This window comes from Bos indicus x Bos taurus, chromosome 15, assembly GCF_003369695.1.
Source record: "Bos indicus x Bos taurus breed Angus x Brahman F1 hybrid chromosome 15, Bos_hybrid_MaternalHap_v2.0, whole genome shotgun sequence".
Taxonomy (NCBI): Eukaryota; Metazoa; Chordata; class Mammalia; order Artiodactyla; family Bovidae; genus Bos; species Bos indicus x Bos taurus.
In genome coordinates, this window is record NC_040090.1 from 62,724,947 (window position 1) to 62,741,472 (window position 16,526).

General features: G+C 44.9%; 1 protein-coding gene across 1 annotated transcript; it reads right to left on the reverse strand.

Moving 5' to 3' along the window:
• Positions 1–249: 249 nt before the first annotated feature.
• On the reverse strand, positions 250–10,051 carry COLCA2 (colorectal cancer associated 2). Its single transcript, XM_027562090.1, has 6 exons — positions 10,045–10,051; positions 9,567–9,767; positions 8,146–8,240; positions 3,950–4,004; positions 2,315–2,544; positions 250–937 (listed from the first exon to the last, which is right to left on the reverse strand). The coding sequence occupies exons 1-6, from the start codon at positions 10,049–10,051 to the stop codon at positions 572–574; spliced, it is 954 nt and encodes a 317-aa protein (XP_027417891.1). The 3' UTR covers positions 250–571.
• Positions 10,052–16,526: the final 6,475 nt, after the last annotated feature.

Genomic DNA, 16,526 nt, shown 5'->3' on the forward strand with positions numbered 1-16,526 from the left:
TCTCTGATGTTACCCCAAGATGTATACACTCGTCTAGCAGTGGAGGCTGAATGTCCCGTTTCAGCCATCACAGCTGTGTCTACCCTCCATGCCCACGGGAGCCAAGGCACCTCACCACATTAAAATAATTTTCAATCTGTGAACAAGTGGGATTAAATACTAAAGAGTAATTCTTGATTTCCAGAATAACTTGATATTATTCATATCAGTTGGGGAATGACTAGTGGAAAATTTAAAAAACAAGCCAACTTTTAGTAATACAAAATTATTTATTAGTTAAAAAATTATCATTTGTTCGTTACACACAAAAAAGTAAAACAACAGAATGTTCCCTACAAATATTTAACCGTTAAGCATACAAAGTAGGAGTGGCAGTATGACTGAGCCTAAGGACTCTGTCTTGATGCCTCAATTAGTGTCAGAAAACCAAAAACGGTGACATGTAAACTGCACCTGTGATATTTTGTTAGCAGGTTGTATATTTTGAGTTGTCATCTAGAGGTGGTCAAAAAAGAAAAAAAAAAAAAAAAAAAAGATGTACACGTCATGTTCCAAATAGGCGTCATTTCTATTAACTGTAGCAAATGTCCCAATTTGTTTCCCTCTTATACAAATCACTGCTTGCTGCTGCGGAGGGAGCGAAATTCACATAGTCTGTGCTGGGGTAGGAAAAGCAGTCTGAGGCTCTGAAGGCGTCCAAGCGTTCGGCCTCACAGGAGGCACAGCAGCAGATGGAGGCGGGGGAGAAGCTGTCATACTGGGCGTGCGCGGGCGGGTGAGAGTAGGTGTAATCTTCCGACGGGTGGCCGCAGTTCCTGGTGTCCAGCTGCGGGAGAGCGGTGTGGCTCTCCGCGGTGTATGAAGGCAGCTGAGCAGGACAGTAATTGTAGTCTAAGGAGCCAGAGAGAGTGGAGGAATCCGAAGGCGATTCTGGCGTCTAAAGAGATGAAAACCAAGGACCAAAAAGCGTGATAAATTAGACAGGATTAAAAGAACTGAATAGAGCGGATTTATTAACTCAGAGTAAAAGAACATTAGGGGTGAAAAAAAAAAAGCATAACAAAACCATCCGACCCAACCCAAATCTGCAGAAGTAATTTTATTTGCTGGCTGTGTGATTTCATGACACCACATTCTCTATTTACCTATTTCTTTCCCAACAATAAACTGCCCTGCTTCACTGGCTTTCTTTGTTATAAGCATACTTTACAGGATGCTTTGTTCTTGAAACCACAAAATCCCATTGTGCGTGGTCACCTGCACATCAAATATTGCTTGTGCCTTGATGTAAGGGGCAGGTGGCACCCTGGATGTTTCTCCACACCCTTGACTGTGGAGAAGAAGGTGAATACACAGGGAGAGCTGGGATCCTCACAGAGCCAGTGTCTGGGAGGCTCCAAGACTCCAAACTCCTGTTATAGGCACTAAAGTCTTGTTCTCTGTGGAAAAAGGTACTTTCTGCTCCCTCTTAAGCGGGTCCACGATTGTTACTGAGAAAGCCTAACTTGGGAGCTGGAAGAGAAGTGGATATTTGGGGGGCCCTGTGTGTATATCCTGTAGAGTTAATTTCTTATCCCCTTAAAATTCACTTACTTACATGGACTTTTGACAAACCAAAAGCAAGAAAGAATTTACATTAAAAAAAAACCTGTTTTTAAGGTTTTTAACAGTATCTAAAAGACATCTTCAACAACTGGTAACTGCCAATGGAAGCCTCACTCCATTTAAACTGATAACACATTTTCAATAATTTAAGGTCTGATATGAACAGACAATGTAAATGTTTTCAACTATTAGGGCTTCATTTTTTACCAACCATCTCAGACTAAAATGGGCTCTTATGCCTGTACCAGACCAATATGACCAGTTAGGAGAGCCAATTAAATGTCAAAATAAAACAGAAATAGCTCCTTATCAGATGACAGTTTGCCTTGTTGACACAGCCTTAATTCCATTTTCTAGAACTCAAAAATCCAAGGGCCATTGTTTAAATCAGTAATTTCCAACAGAGAGAAGTCTGAATTTTACAGTTTAAAAACATTAAATGAATATTGCCAGGAAACCTTTTTATGGCCACACACCAATGTACTCTGGGCATAGCTGACTCAGGAAATCGTGATTACACGTGTTTCCACAGGTTTTTGCCCTTCAATATGTGGCTATTTCTACCTCTGTTGGGTTTTACATCAGTCTTTGCTGGCTTCCTGGATGATTTCCTTGTTGATAGCGTTTGTATGATTTCTCACGAGATGATACAAACTCTCTGCCCCATAGTAGGCAATAACAGGTTTTGTAAAGAACAGAGATAAATTACCAGGCTCTGGTTAAAGCAGAAAGGGGCAGCTTGGAAGCTGTCTGGGAAATAGTGTGGAGTACTTTGCATGGAACTGAGCAAAGGATCCGGGTGTGTCTCTGGCTGAAGGTAGGAATCAAATATCTGGTCCAGAAAGCCTGGGTTTTCTTCACAAGAAACACAACTGGAAAATTCTCGGGGTTGGAAATAATTGGGTGTGGAAGGAATTGGTTCAGGCTCAAAATACAGTCCTAGAAGAAAAAGGAACAGGAGAGGTTTTGGTTTAAAAACCGCAGTTACATATTTGAATGGAGTTCTAGTCTATATTCTGAATATTTCCTACATCTAGAGGGAAAAGGGGAAAGTTTGAGAAAAGTAAATAGGCAGGCAATTTGGATTTTTAAAGTTGCCTTAGTTAATTCAAGCCCAGTGGAATGAATCTGATTAATAACTTGGAGATTTATTCAGAAGGTGAAAAGAAAAGAACGGTGATCCAATTTTTGTCCAACTGTCACAGCCAAGCTCAAACTTTCACTGTCCACTTTCTTGGACTATAAGCACCAACATCCAGCCCCTATCTGCAGTCCACATGAACCTCATCTCTCAAAAGTAAACTGTAGAGTTGCTTGAGGCTTTAAGAAAACTGATGCCATGGCAAATAATCCTCTTGATCTAGGGTTAATTGTTTTCTAAAAGTTTTCACACTGAGTGACGAACTGAACTGAACTGAACTTATATTTTGAGGAGTATTATAAATGGCAACACAAATCATAAAAGGGAGAAACCAGGAATACAGAATACAAACTAGTATTGTTTTATATTACAAAAGGCAAAAATGTTTCCTTAGTGAACACATTACGTTACACGTGATCAAGGAATTAATCTAAGTGCTTAAATACAAAACAAGAATAGCTCCAAAAACATGACTCCTTTTCCATTTTAGTATTAATAGGCCCCAATTCTGATTATTATCCTGAAATGCTCAAAGAAGATAGGCTTAGAGGAATGATGGAACACTGGAGGTTTTGAAGTCTCAAGGCTCCTTTAAGGTTAAGTTAAAGTGGCACATTCAGTGGGGAGTTCCCATAGCGCAGGTTTCCTTATAGATGACCTCCCTCAACTCTGAGCTGCGAGTGGCATGGGTAGGAGTGTTTATGTAATAGCGTTATTCGTAATGGGCTGAGAAAACACACTTGTTTGAACTGCTTTCTGGGAAGAGAGTAAAGGAGGGGAGGGAAGCCCCTGTCGGCTAGAAACTAAGTGAAACAAGAGCAAAGGCATTATTCTAGGACCTCGGGATGTCCGGTTTTCCACCTAATAGTACACTTAAAAGATAACAGGTTTCAGAAAGCAATTCTGATCTTTTAATCAAGATTAGTTACTTGGAAATGAGGACCTGGAACTAATGTGAGGAACAAGCTCTTGGGACAGAGTAGATAGCAGAGAATACAGTTCAGAAATGAGGACAAAATGTTGCACCTGTTTCCTTGCTGGGCTTATATTTGGAGTCACCATGCCTTTTTTTTCACCTTCTGATTGGTTGGATTCCAATTAAATGGTGGTGCCTATCTTAACCCCTGAATCAAGTACTAAAAGCCTTTCGAGATGGACTTTTGCAAGTGTTTTTGAGGGAATTGTAAGGCTGGCTGTACTGACCTGCAGAAGATGGTGGGACTGGGTCTGAAAGGTGGACACTGTTGCCTCCGGACTGCTGCCAAAGCAAGATGACCACAAAGCAAAGTGAAATAAGAGTTCTTTAAAGGGAAAGCTAAAACATTTTGACATGAACTATGTTGCCTTCTACTTTAAGGTAAGCCAGATCCTTTCTTCTAAAAAAACTTGCCGTTGTGAAATACAACCGATGTTATATCGTATTCATATTTAACTTTTATTTTTGCTTGGGGATTTTTTTCTAATGTCTCCCATTAAATTTTTATTAATTTTGATAAAAATTAATTTAAATTATTTTTATATTACATAAATGAACAATTCAAGAAAACTCAGTAGAGAGTCTATTAAACTATTTAATTTAAAATTAATAAGGACTAACATTTATTTAATCCCAACTAGCTATAACTCAGTCAATCATTTTCCTCAAAATTTTCTTACACTATCTGTTGGCTTAATCTTGGATAGCTTAAAGTAGTCACATGTTCTTCCTAGCTATGATATAACAGAAATATTTTCTTAAAGTTGTAGTCAGTAACCTGTAGCTTATCTACATTGTAGTTAATGGTTGGGAAATATTTTACTTCTCTGGACTTTTTATGCTATCTTCTATAAAATTTGCTTTTTTTCACTACAATAGATACCTGAAGTTTACGAGTCAGTTCCTTTTAACTATTCAGAGTAAAGCAGCCTGTGTCTTCTGGTTAAATTAATAACTGTACTAATCGAGTAATTTAGGACTTTTTTATTTTAGGTTTCAGGTGGTGGCTTTAAAGTTTAAAGGGACCAGCCAGCCTTGCTCCGAGAGTCTGTGCCAGGAAGCAGAGCTCCGCATGCCTGTCTCCTGTCTCGCGGGGTACACTCACAGCTGTACACTGAGCCCCTGGGAGCCTGCACACTCAGTCGCTGCTGAAATAGGAGGTGGTGTTAATTTTGAAAACGATCCATGCTGTAATGTCATGAACCAGGAAGCTGGAATCCTTCACCAGCTCTTTATGCAAATATTTGGCTGCAGCTTGAGCTCAAGCACTTGGAAGGAGTGGGTTTTAAAAACTCGGCTTCATTGTAGAGCTCTCGTTAACCCCATTCCTCCCCCGGAATGGTCCCTTTGTAGACCTCCCCAGGTTATCTCCCTCAGGTATGTTTACAATATCCTACGTGATATTATCTCGCTAGTCATGGGTTCACTTTCTACTCTGCTCCAAGAAAACAAAGACAGTCTCCTTTCCCTAGATTTCAAACAGCGCAAAAATCCACAATCTATGATTTATAAAAACACATCATCTGTTTAAAAAAATTAATAGTAGAAAAGGGTAAATTATGTTTTTTGGTAAGTACTAATTCAAGTTTCTCTTTATCCTGTAGGTGAGAGAGTTATGTGTGTGTGTGTGTGTGTGTGTGTGTATGTGTGTGTGTGTATATGTGTGTAGGGCTGTTTGTAAACGGATTCTGCTGAAGTAAGTTTTTGAAATTGACAAATCTGACATGCATGTGTGTCTCCTGGCACTACTGGATACCTTAACATTTGTCTCAATCTATAACTTCCATCCAGGATTGCCTTCTTAAAATTTCAAATTGTGGATACTACTCTGTTTTTACAACAAATTATGATAAATTTCTTCCTGCTTTACATATTTGATAAAAAAATCAACTCTTTCCTTGGCTTTATGCTTCCCAAAGGTCTCCTTCAACCACTGAACAAATTGGAGATGATCTCTGTTAAACCAGAAGCAGGCATATATACACTATCCCCTTCTATGTGCCATCCATGTCTACTGACTATACCTCCTAGGCTTCCTAGAATCCCAGATCCTTCTGCTGGTTCCCAGTGAGGAATTTTACATCTGACTCTCATAGTTAAATCATCTCTGTGTTACTCCTCCATGCCTGTGAGGACCTGGGTGGATATCATCTTCCAGAAAACAAAGTTGGGGCCAGCTTTGCCCTGCATGTTCCTGCAAGGCACTGGTTTAGAAGTACTGCTTGATTATTTTTCAGAGAGGAATTCAGAAAAATTTAGATAAGTCAAACTGCTCTAGGGAATAGATACTGGTCAGATACACAAATGAAATATTTCAGCCTTGCTTTCATTCCAGCAGCTAGCTAACAGGGAAACAGTGGCCAAACCAACCCCCAAGTGGCCAAGAATAATACAGTAGCCATGTGCAAGTGGTGCTTCTCCAGGTTGCAGCTGGAGCAGAACTGTACAAGATCCCAAAGCCCCCTAATGAAAGATTACATTTTGTTAGGAACATCCTGATGGTTTTTTTTTCTTTTTTGGCACCACTAGTATATCCTAGTTCCTTTGTTCCTGGTTTTATTAATTTTAAAATAATCTCTGAAATAAAGGAGTTGGTAGTTAAGGCTACAAGACTCCTGCTCAGTACAGCTGGATCTGCAGGAAGATGAATTTAGGGAGCCAACAGGTGGGAAAGTTTTTTTTTTTTTTTTTCCAAAGAATAAGCAGGTCTTGGTCCCACTTTTTGCTCTACCATTAGCAACTGTAAGGCTTTGAACTTTAGCTGTAATAGAGGCATACAGATCCCTGATCCACTCACCTCTCCTGGTTATTATAAGAACTAAAAGAAATAGTGAGTGTGCAAAAGTGCTTTAAAAGAACCACTGGAAAGCCCTCTACAAATGGAAGAAAGTTTAAAACTTTAGCATGAGCTGAAGTTCTACATATGGAGGTACTGACTTTGCATGCATGCTCACTGGCTCAGAAGTGTCCGACTCTTTGCAACCCCACGGACTTCGCAACCCGCAGGCTCCTCTGTCCATGGGATTATCCAGGCAAGAATACTGGAGTGGGTTGCTATTTCCTCCTCCAGGGGATCTTCTTGATCCAGGGATTGAACCTACATCTCCCGTGTCTCTTACATTGGCAGGTGGATTTTTTTTTTTTTTTTTTTACCACTGAGCTACCTGGGAAGCCCACTGACTTGACATCCAGCAAATATAAAATTTGTGCTGCCCATGCCATATCACAGCAACCTCTAAACTCTGAGCAAAGGGTGTGAGTGAACACTAGTGAATATCTGGCTTTTAACTTCTGATTCTAATTTTATTTTAGCTACTTTTCACAAATAATAATAATGACAGCTAACATGTATTGAGCACTTTCTAAGTGGAAAGTGTTCTTCTAAGTGTTTATGTGTAATAACCCATTTACTCCTCACAAAATCCCATTATCTCCAGCTTAAAGATGAGGAAACCGAGACATGAGAGACTGAGTAACTTGCTCAAGCCTTCACACAATGGAGGAACTGAGGTCTGAACCCAGTTCACTGGTTTCAGAACCTGTGTTCACCACCGCTACAGCATCTGCATCTTCCCTAAAAGGCCCATTTTATGAACTCAGGCATTGCATACAAACAGCACTGGACACAAACACTGTTGTGGGACAGATGCCAATAAGCTGAAGACAGGACCAGTCTTAACACTGGCAATATGGGCCCATCCTTCGTATCTGAATCTACACCCAAACCAACCCAAAGGCAACTGTGTGATCAAGGGCTCTAATTGCCCTCTCTTGGGGAAACCACCCTATTTATTTGGTTCTGCTGCTGAACATTCTTGCTAGTATCTTCTGCTTTAGGATGCACATAAAGTGGTAGGTACCCTTATGACTGCCCAGGTCTATCTCATAACCCGGAACTGCTTAAGGCTTCATCCCATATAAGGAGGTGGTTCTATATCCCAAGCTGTCTCCTCTGAGGCTACACAGCCCCTTTCAGCTAGGTAATTTCAGTGCTTCGGATCAGAAAAATGAGGACAGAGAGTGCGGGGGGTGGTGGGGGGAGGTTCCATGGAGAATCGCCCCATGAAGGGCTTCCTAAAAGGACATTTCTGGGAGAGATTTCCTTTGCCTATGTGAGGGCACATACACTATCTTCCTACAGAATAAGAACCTACTTACCTACTGGCTGCTTCTCTCCCTGCATTGGACCAACACGATCGACTATGATCAGTGAGGGCTGGACTCCCCCAGGTCCTGAGCCCTACAACATGTCTGTTCTCTGTGGTGAAGTGGGATGAAGGTGGGCACAGATGTTGTAAGATCAGCTAAAGAAGGCCAGGTCTGGGGATGGTGATGGGCCCAGGGAGGCCTCCTACACTTTCCCAGACACAGGGCAGAATGAAGCAGAACACCATTTGGGAACAAGTGAAGGGTTTATGCTTACGGTTCCCCCTGAGGCTGCCTGGTGTGCCCTTCTCTGCTGCAGCAGCTCCTTCACTGTGATCTTCACCCGGACACCTTGATACACCTTAGGTTTTTCTGGGGAAAGGCAACTGAGTCAGTGGTCAAGGGTAAGGTCTGCAGTGTCAGGCAAGGGTGTAGGGGTCTTTATAAACTATGGCATCTAACGCCAGATCTCTAGGACTGGATAACACAAAGAGAATGCTAAAAGGCAGATGGGAAAGAAACTCAAATTCCTCAAACTTGAAAGGATGAAGAGATTACCATGGGCAGGTTTCAGGGCCCCAGTGGAAACAGAACCTATGGAAATCTGTGGGCCCACCCGCCCCAGGCTGGGCACAGGTTTTTCTGCTCAGGAACGTGGAGACCAGTCTAGGGAAGCTCTCCTCCTTGGCTCAGTTAGGGAAACCCAGGGTTCTGGTCTGAAAGAGAGACCGGGGGAGGGGCTGGATGCATCAGCACTGACCTAGCCCACCCGACTCCCACTCCAGTGGAAGTTCCGAGTCCCTTCCTTTCCCACGGGACCAGTCGTGGCTTCTGGGGAGCCTCTGACTTCAGTGTGCCCCTGGTCTGGAAGCCAGCCCTGGGGCAAGCAGCGAGCGGGTGGGGTTTGGCCGACCCTGGGCCCTTGGATCGGCGAGGAGCTCATTAGGCTGAGCCCAGTAAAGGGACCAGGCTTGAGAACTGCCCCCCTCCCTCCCGTCTTTTTCTCCTGCCTCCTCTCTCCTTGCCCCCTTTCTGCGCCTTCGCCTCTTTCCCGCCTCCCTCCTTAGGCCCCGCTCCTGCTCGCCCCTTTTCCCGTCTCTCCCCACCCCCTCCCTTTCTGAGGCTGGCATTTCCCTGCGGCGCCCAGATTCCAAGTCGAGTCCGCGCAGCGCGAGCCCTGGGGAAGCGTGCGGGGCGGCCCAGGACCGCGCGCTCTCGGCAGGGAAGCCGCCCTCTAGAAGGGGCCGCCCGGGGCTGCCCGGCTGCCGGGAGAGGCCGAGCGCCCGAGGGGTCGGCGGGGAGGGCGTCCTGCGCGCCGGGAGCTCGGGGCAGCCGCGGCCCCGAGTGGCGGGTGGGGGGGACTTGGAGCCGCGGTGAGTTGGTCGGGCCGGGCGAGCGTTCGCGGAGAGGTGGGCGAGGGAGTCCGGGCGCGACCCCGGCCCTGACCTCGACCCCGGAGTGCGCGAGCGCGGGACAGGCGCGCGGGGAGGGGGCGGGCCGCGCAATCGGCCGGAGCGCCCGCGACCGTGTCGGGCCGCCAGCGCCTCGCCTGGTCACTGCTGAGACCGCCGCAGGACTGGTGGGAGCCCCCGGGACCCGGCCCCGGGGGCTAGACGTCTCCCCCCGGAAAAGGAGGTCCTGAGTTCGTCGCCCAGACCCAGGGGATCCGCATCTGGCCCGCGGGGCTGGGTGCCGCACTCTTGCCGCCATCCACCGTCTCCCGGAGACTTCCTCCCCGGGTCCGCGGCCCCAGGGGCAGCGAGTGCGGCCCGGGGTCCGCGCAGGAACCGCCACGGCCCGGCTCTGGGCGGCCGGCGCGCGTCCCGGGCTCATCGCGAGCCTCTAGCTCCCCCCGCCGCCGCTGCTGCGCGCGCAGAGTTCGCTCAGCCGACAAGTCCCAGGGTCACATCTGTGGCCAAGTGAGAGGGCCGGTGGTGGACCGCGGGACGCGGACCGCCACGGCGGCCAACTCGGTCTCTGGGCCTCTGCCCTGGGGACCAGGCGCCGAGTGGGAGCGGCCACAGCGTGGCCCGTGCCCTCTGCAGATCCCGGGCTCCTACTTGCATGCCCTGACTTTGTGCCTCTCTGTTCCATGCAGGAAAAGTCGTGGAAATACACCCGTATCAAAACGCCCCTCGCCCTCGTGACCCTACCCCAGAAGAAGCAGTCGAGTTACCCGACATCGTGGTCAGCAGAAGCTGAGGCGGTGGCTGGATGCTGCAGCTGCAGGGACTCAGCGTGGAGGAGGGCTCCTGTGCAGGGGGAGAAGCAGAGATGCAACATTTTTAAAGTTTCACAAAGCATCCAGCTGCACCCAGGTTCCTGGAGCAGGAGACAAACAGAATTAATGTTTTATACCTTCGGGTATAGGTTTGAGTTTTTCCCCCCTCATGCCAAGTATTTAAAACCTCTAGAAACCCATGATTTGACAATCAATGATTGCGCGATACTTTCAATTTGAATATTCAAAGGCTTAACAAAATGGACTATCTTCTGCAGAAATCCTGCACACAGGCACCCCAGGGAGAGTCCAGAGAAACAGGGAGTGAGACCCCTTTGGGTCCTGACCCTTGCTTTTACTGTATTTTGAGCATTTTGCCCACCTCCCCACAGAGAGAGCAGGAATCCTCAAAGATGCTCTGTGTTTCTGCCTCAAAGGGAGCTCTGGGATCCATGAGTGACCTAGGCTGCCTTTCATGTCCACCTGAGCCAGACTGACTGGGCTGACTGGTTTCCATCTCCTCAGTCTCTGTTTTAAGGGAAAATCTCAGGTTTTGGGGAGTGAACATGGCAGCCAGTAGGTATGGCCTGGCAAGGAGTCACTCTGTGCCCAGGTTGCAGGCTGGAGGCCTGCAGAGGCCTTCGCTCTGTGCCTCATCTCCTTCTGGCCCCGCCTGGCCACGTGCCGGCTTCCCTCCCCTTTTCCCCCGCTCTCTGTCTGTGCCCCAGACACTGGGGTTTCAGTTCAGAATACCTGCACATTAAGACCCTTTGCTCCTCCCCACAGAGCTGGGGATGCCTCTGGGGCCTCACCCTCTGGAGAGTGTCTGAGTCTGGTGGTTTTTCACTATGAAGTTCCCTTTTTGTTTTTTTTCCTCTCCTTTTTCCCCTCTGGAACCACCCCTGCCTTTTGGCCACAGGAGCGTGTGTTGAGAAAGGATGATAAGCTTGGCTTCTGCTCACTTTAGCTGAAAGGATATGGATTTGGGTTCAGGCCTTCACACTTTGGGTGAGAGATGGGAGGGCTTTGAGGTCAGCTGCCCCTTCGGTCCCAGCCTAATCCCCTCACAAATGACCTGAGATTGCGCTGGGTTATGTTCTCCAACCACCTGCTGTACCTTTTCTCTGTGATTTGGAAGCTTGAGAAGATATGAGTGGCCCAGAGAGCGAGTGGGTGCCAGGCCAGATCCTCTCCTAGCCCCCAAGGGGAGGCAGAGTGGAGTTCCCTTTCCGGGTAAGCCAAGACATTTCCATGTTGCCAGGACAGGCAACACTTATAGGCTCCTGTTCTTTATTCTCTGAAATGCATAAAGTCGATTTGAGCATAAAAATACCCAGATGCTCTGGGATGTGTTGGTTGCAGGGTGGAGCACACAGAGTGGAGAAAGGAGTTCTCTAAGAGTGACAAGACACCAAGAGTGTGATGGGTAAGGTGCCTGACAAGTGGAGCCATGTCTCCGGGAGGAGATCAGGGCTGGGGACCCTTGAGGTGGCCCCTGGCAGTACATTTGTCACGAGTCCACCTGGAATCTGTCAGCTCTGGAGCTTCTTTCTCCAAAGGCACTGAGCCTGTGTTTTCCTGATGGACCTCAGGACCAGCCTGGTGAGGAGGGGAAAGCCACCGGGAGTTTAGAGAGGAGAGCCCCTGTTTCCTTTCTCCATGCCCTGTTGTGCATGGGCATAGCCCTTCTCAGGAAACAGTGAGTCAAGCAGCGTAGAATTAGGGACAGTCTCTTGTCCATCTAGCTTCTTCCATGACTTCTTTTTTGCCCTCCTTTTTATTTTATACTTATTTTCTTTTGGCTTGCTTTAAATAAAATCTTCTCTTGCACCTTTGTGTTATTATTTTTTTTCTGGGTTTCTTTTTTTTCCATCTCTTTTTTTGTCATCACTTTCCTCCATTCCTTATCTGCACTGCTGTTTTTCTCCTGGGCTTTGTGTGTGTGTCTGTTTTCCCGTGTTCTGGGGCACTGTCTCAGTTTTTCAGGCTTAGTCGCCTTCCTAATTTCTCCTTTTATGTGGAGATGGGCGGGGATGGCAGGAGCCATAGAGTGCCCTTAGCGACATCATGGAAACTGATGGTGGTGACTGGTTGCCCTTTGGAGAAGGCAGGCAGGGCTGGGTGAGAGGTGAGTGGTGTGGAGGCCACAGGCTCTGTAGGGACAGCAGAGACTTCTCTGTCCCTTCCTCCAGAAGCCTCTGCGCAAACCAGAGCAGCAATTCTGGGGGCTTCTGCGTTGGCCCCTAGCTGAAGTGATGGATGTTCCAGTGCTGTGGCTGGCTAGCAGCTTTGGAAAACTGATTTCCTTAGGCTGGAGCCTTGATTTGAGAAACAAGGCCCCCCTCCCGCCTCAGTTTGTAGCCTAACATTAAGGAGTTTGGTTTCCACTGTTTCTATAATTGCAAAACCCTAGCACAGATACTTAAGAGCCAGATACCACGCCTGTAGAGGTGAGGGAGCGTTCTTTCTAACTTGCGTTCGTAAATTCTCCTTGTGGGGCCATGTGAGTCTTGTGGCCTGGAGCAGTGAGCTCGGTTCTGAGACCCCATAGCCTTCAATGTTCCTCATGGACTTTTTAGAGTTTGTTCTTCACTGAGTGTTTGTTGCATGTTACGCACTAAATGGTAGAACCTCCCCAGATCCAAGACGAGGAAACAGGGTCAGAGGGATGAGCAACACGGTCAAGATTACTGAGCAGGTACATGTAGGATTAGGAATCAAAGTTTCATAAATCCCTTACTCTTAACTATTATAGTTATCTCCCTGATCTTTTATAGCAGACGCTTTCAAACTTTTTAGACTTCAACCTACGACTAAGAAATTCATCTTACACGTTCACAAACTATAACAGTATTTATATGTTTATAGAATAAATTTTTGTGGAACAGTGTACACCTATGCGTGTAAGATGTTCTGAAATTTTCTGTTTCATCTTTTCCATCTCATATTATTTAGGAAAAATCTATGTTGATTGGGAGTCGCTGAGATAATATAATGATCCGCTGATGAGTTGTGACTAACATTGGAAAATACTGGCTGTGAGACATGCAGACCCACTGGTCAGAGCTTTGAACAGCACATGCTGTTGCGTGTGGACAGTGTGTGTGCTGTCTGCTGTGCTGTTGGCATGTGTGGGGAGGCTGGGGCAGTGCAGATACTGACTGGAGAGTGGTCTGTAAACACTGGGGTCACCGGAACCCGAGAAGAGGCTGCCTGGAGGGGAGGAGGAGCTGCTAATTATGCTAATGACAGCTTGTGTGCCTCGGACTGGGAACTCTTCTTTCTTGCTGGGGGCATGTGCTGTGCTTAGTCATTCAGTCGTGTCCAACTGTGTGTGACCCCATGGACTGTAGCCCTCCAGGCTCCTCTGTCCATGGGGATTCTCTAGGCAAGAATACTGGAATAAGTTGCCATGCCCTCCTCCAGGGGATCTTCCCAACCCAGGGATCAAACTCAGGTGTCCCACACTGCAGGTGGATTCTTTACCATCTGAGCCACCAGGGAAGCCCAAGAATACTGGAGTGGGTAGACTATTGCTTCTCCAGGGGAACTTACCAACCCAGGAATTGAACTGGGGTCTCCTTCATTGCAGATGGATTCTTTACCCACTGAGCTACCCTCATGGTTACCTGCTAAGTGTCTGCCCTGAGGTCCTGATCATCCCTTTGGAGTTTTTATTAAAAGACTGAAAAATAAAATGTTGTGGACTTTAACAGTTTCTCTTGCCTCAAAATGTAACACAGGGTCCTGATGTTTTGATGTTTAAAGGGATCTCTGAGGTACTGAGACAGACTTGGCGTGTTTTTCAAACATCCCTGCTAGTGGTCGTCTGGCCTAGCTCTTGGGGTCAGCTGTAGGCCTGTAAATGAGTCTTAAGGAAATGGGAGCTCACTGCATGTCAGGCAGCCTGTTCCACTGCTGTAAATATAATGATCACTGGCTGAGCAAAATCCAATGTGTTGTGTTAGTCGAGCACCATCTACATGCTTGGCCTGGTATCAAGCACCAGGAATACAAAGACAGATAGTCCTGCTTTCTGCCATCAACTGCTTGGTGAGTAATGTGGATTACCTGTTCTCCCACTTCCACACTGCTCCTCCTTCATTATGGGTCTGTCCAGTACATTCATTGGTTCATTCATTCATTCAACAAGTGTATAATGATGACCTGCTTTGACCAGGCCCAGAGCTAAGCCTGAAGAAGTTATCACACTTCTTCCACTCCTACTGCAAACCTTTTCTTTTTGAGGTTCACCATCCATAGTTTCTCTAAGTCTTCATGTATTGCAATATTTCAGATCTCTGAGCCACTGATCTTAGAAACTCTTAGTTGGTCCTTGACTGTCTTGAAGTCCTGTAGCACCAAAATAATGGGAATAGCATACATTTCTTTTTAAAGTTTTAAGCTGAATATTTTAACTGAAAAGTTTTGCAGGCTTTTGTATGCAAATGACACTGTAAAGCATTATATTTTCCCCCCAAAGTAGGAGATTTTATTAAATTACACACATTTGACACATGGATATGGAAAGACTTTCAGTATAAGAAAAAGAAGGAGTTTATTCCCTCTAAATTTGACTATGGCTGTAAATTCTCTTTATTAATGCAAAGTTCTTTTGTCATTCTTACTGAGGAACACTGTTACCAAACCTGTGGGTAATATCAAGTTCCAGAAATATGGAGGAAACAAGTACTTACTGGGACCAGTGTGAATGCTTGGTCTGTATGAAAATGACCAGGAAAACTATTATACGAAGGTTATTTAATGATCTGTGGTAAGTCAAACTCTTTCCATAAAAGAGATTCAAAGTTTTTACTTTAAGAGACTTCCATGGGGATGAGCATTGGATAGTTTATCATTTAGGAAGATACCATCAAATTCTTCTTGAAAAGCTCATCTTTTACTTAAAACATTTTTATTACGCAACATTTAAGACATACAAAAGCATTGAGATTACCACGATAAAAGCCTATGAATATATTATCGAGGTTAAGAAATATTATCAAGGCTAAGAAATAAGTAATCACTCATTTATGTTTAATTTTTTGGATTTTTCCACCTAAGATATTTGATTGAGAGAAGGCTATCGATTTTCCTAAGGTGAAGAGCTAATTCTTAGATATTATTTGTTTTATCCACATTTTTTCCTTTCAGAACTTGGACATTTTTTACCTCTTTTCCTTGTAATATACTGACAATTGCATATTGCAAACCCACATATCTTATTTATCAGAAATTATGAATAAAGGACACTTTAATATCAAAGATCAAATACGTCTCATCATTTACAAATAAGTATAAAAGATTTTCTTATTTATTTAATCTGATCTTTAGGGATTCTAATTCTTAATCTATTTATCATATTTGTTTTAATCACACCAGATATAATACCAAACATTGAGTAACTTTTATTTCTAAGAATTCTCAGTAATATTTATAGTCTACATAGATCCTAAATGAATTCATAAAACATTATCTGTGCTACTTCAAAGGTTCAGTAATTTTCCTTGTTAAAGACATTTAAAAATACAAAATCAATCATCTTAAATATATTACCAGTAAAACTCAATATCCAGTACTGCCTGGATTTGCAAAGAGTATGACTAAGTTAAACATTAAACCTGGTGAGGATTTTCTTATACATCAGAACTGTCATCCACGGTGTTGGGATCTAAGTTGTTATTCATCTTTGTGGTATCATTTTTGCTCAATTTAACAAAGACTAACGGAACACCTACAGCCCGTTGGACGCTAAGTCAGCTTCTGAGGACACAGAATTGAAACAATCAGGGGTCTTTTCCTTGATGAGTCTAGTTAGAGAAGCCTCTTTAGCCAGAGGGTACAATTTTGCACTTAACCCCTCAAGAGTCAGCATTTATCGAATATGGTATATAAGAGGAACAGGGTAATATTGTTTTCAACAGAAGGGCTATCTGATAAAGAACTTAGAGACAGAATATAAAGCATGAGTATAGGGACTTCCTTGGCGATCCAATGGTTAAGAATTCACTTTGCCATGCAAGGGACATGTGTTTGATCCCTGGCCAGGGAACTAAGATCCCACATGCTGCTGGGCAACTAAGCCAGGGTGCCACAACTGAGCCGGCACGCCTAGAGCCCAGGCTCCGCAACAAGAAAAGCCTTTGCAATGGGAAGCCCATGCAACACAGCTAGAGCAGCCCCACTTGCTGCACCTAGAGAAAGCCCACACGCAGCTAGGAAGACTCAGTGGAGCCAAAATAAAGTGAAGGAGTAAATAAAAAAATTTTAAAAAGAGGATAATTTTAGTAATTTTTTTTTTTGTGTAGAGTGACTGTAATGTAATGTGACTTAAACCCTGGACACCAATTGTTATTTCAGTTCTTTAAATATAACTAATGTTTTATTTTTATGAATGTATTATTTAGATTTACATAGTAAAAATGGATCACAGAGAA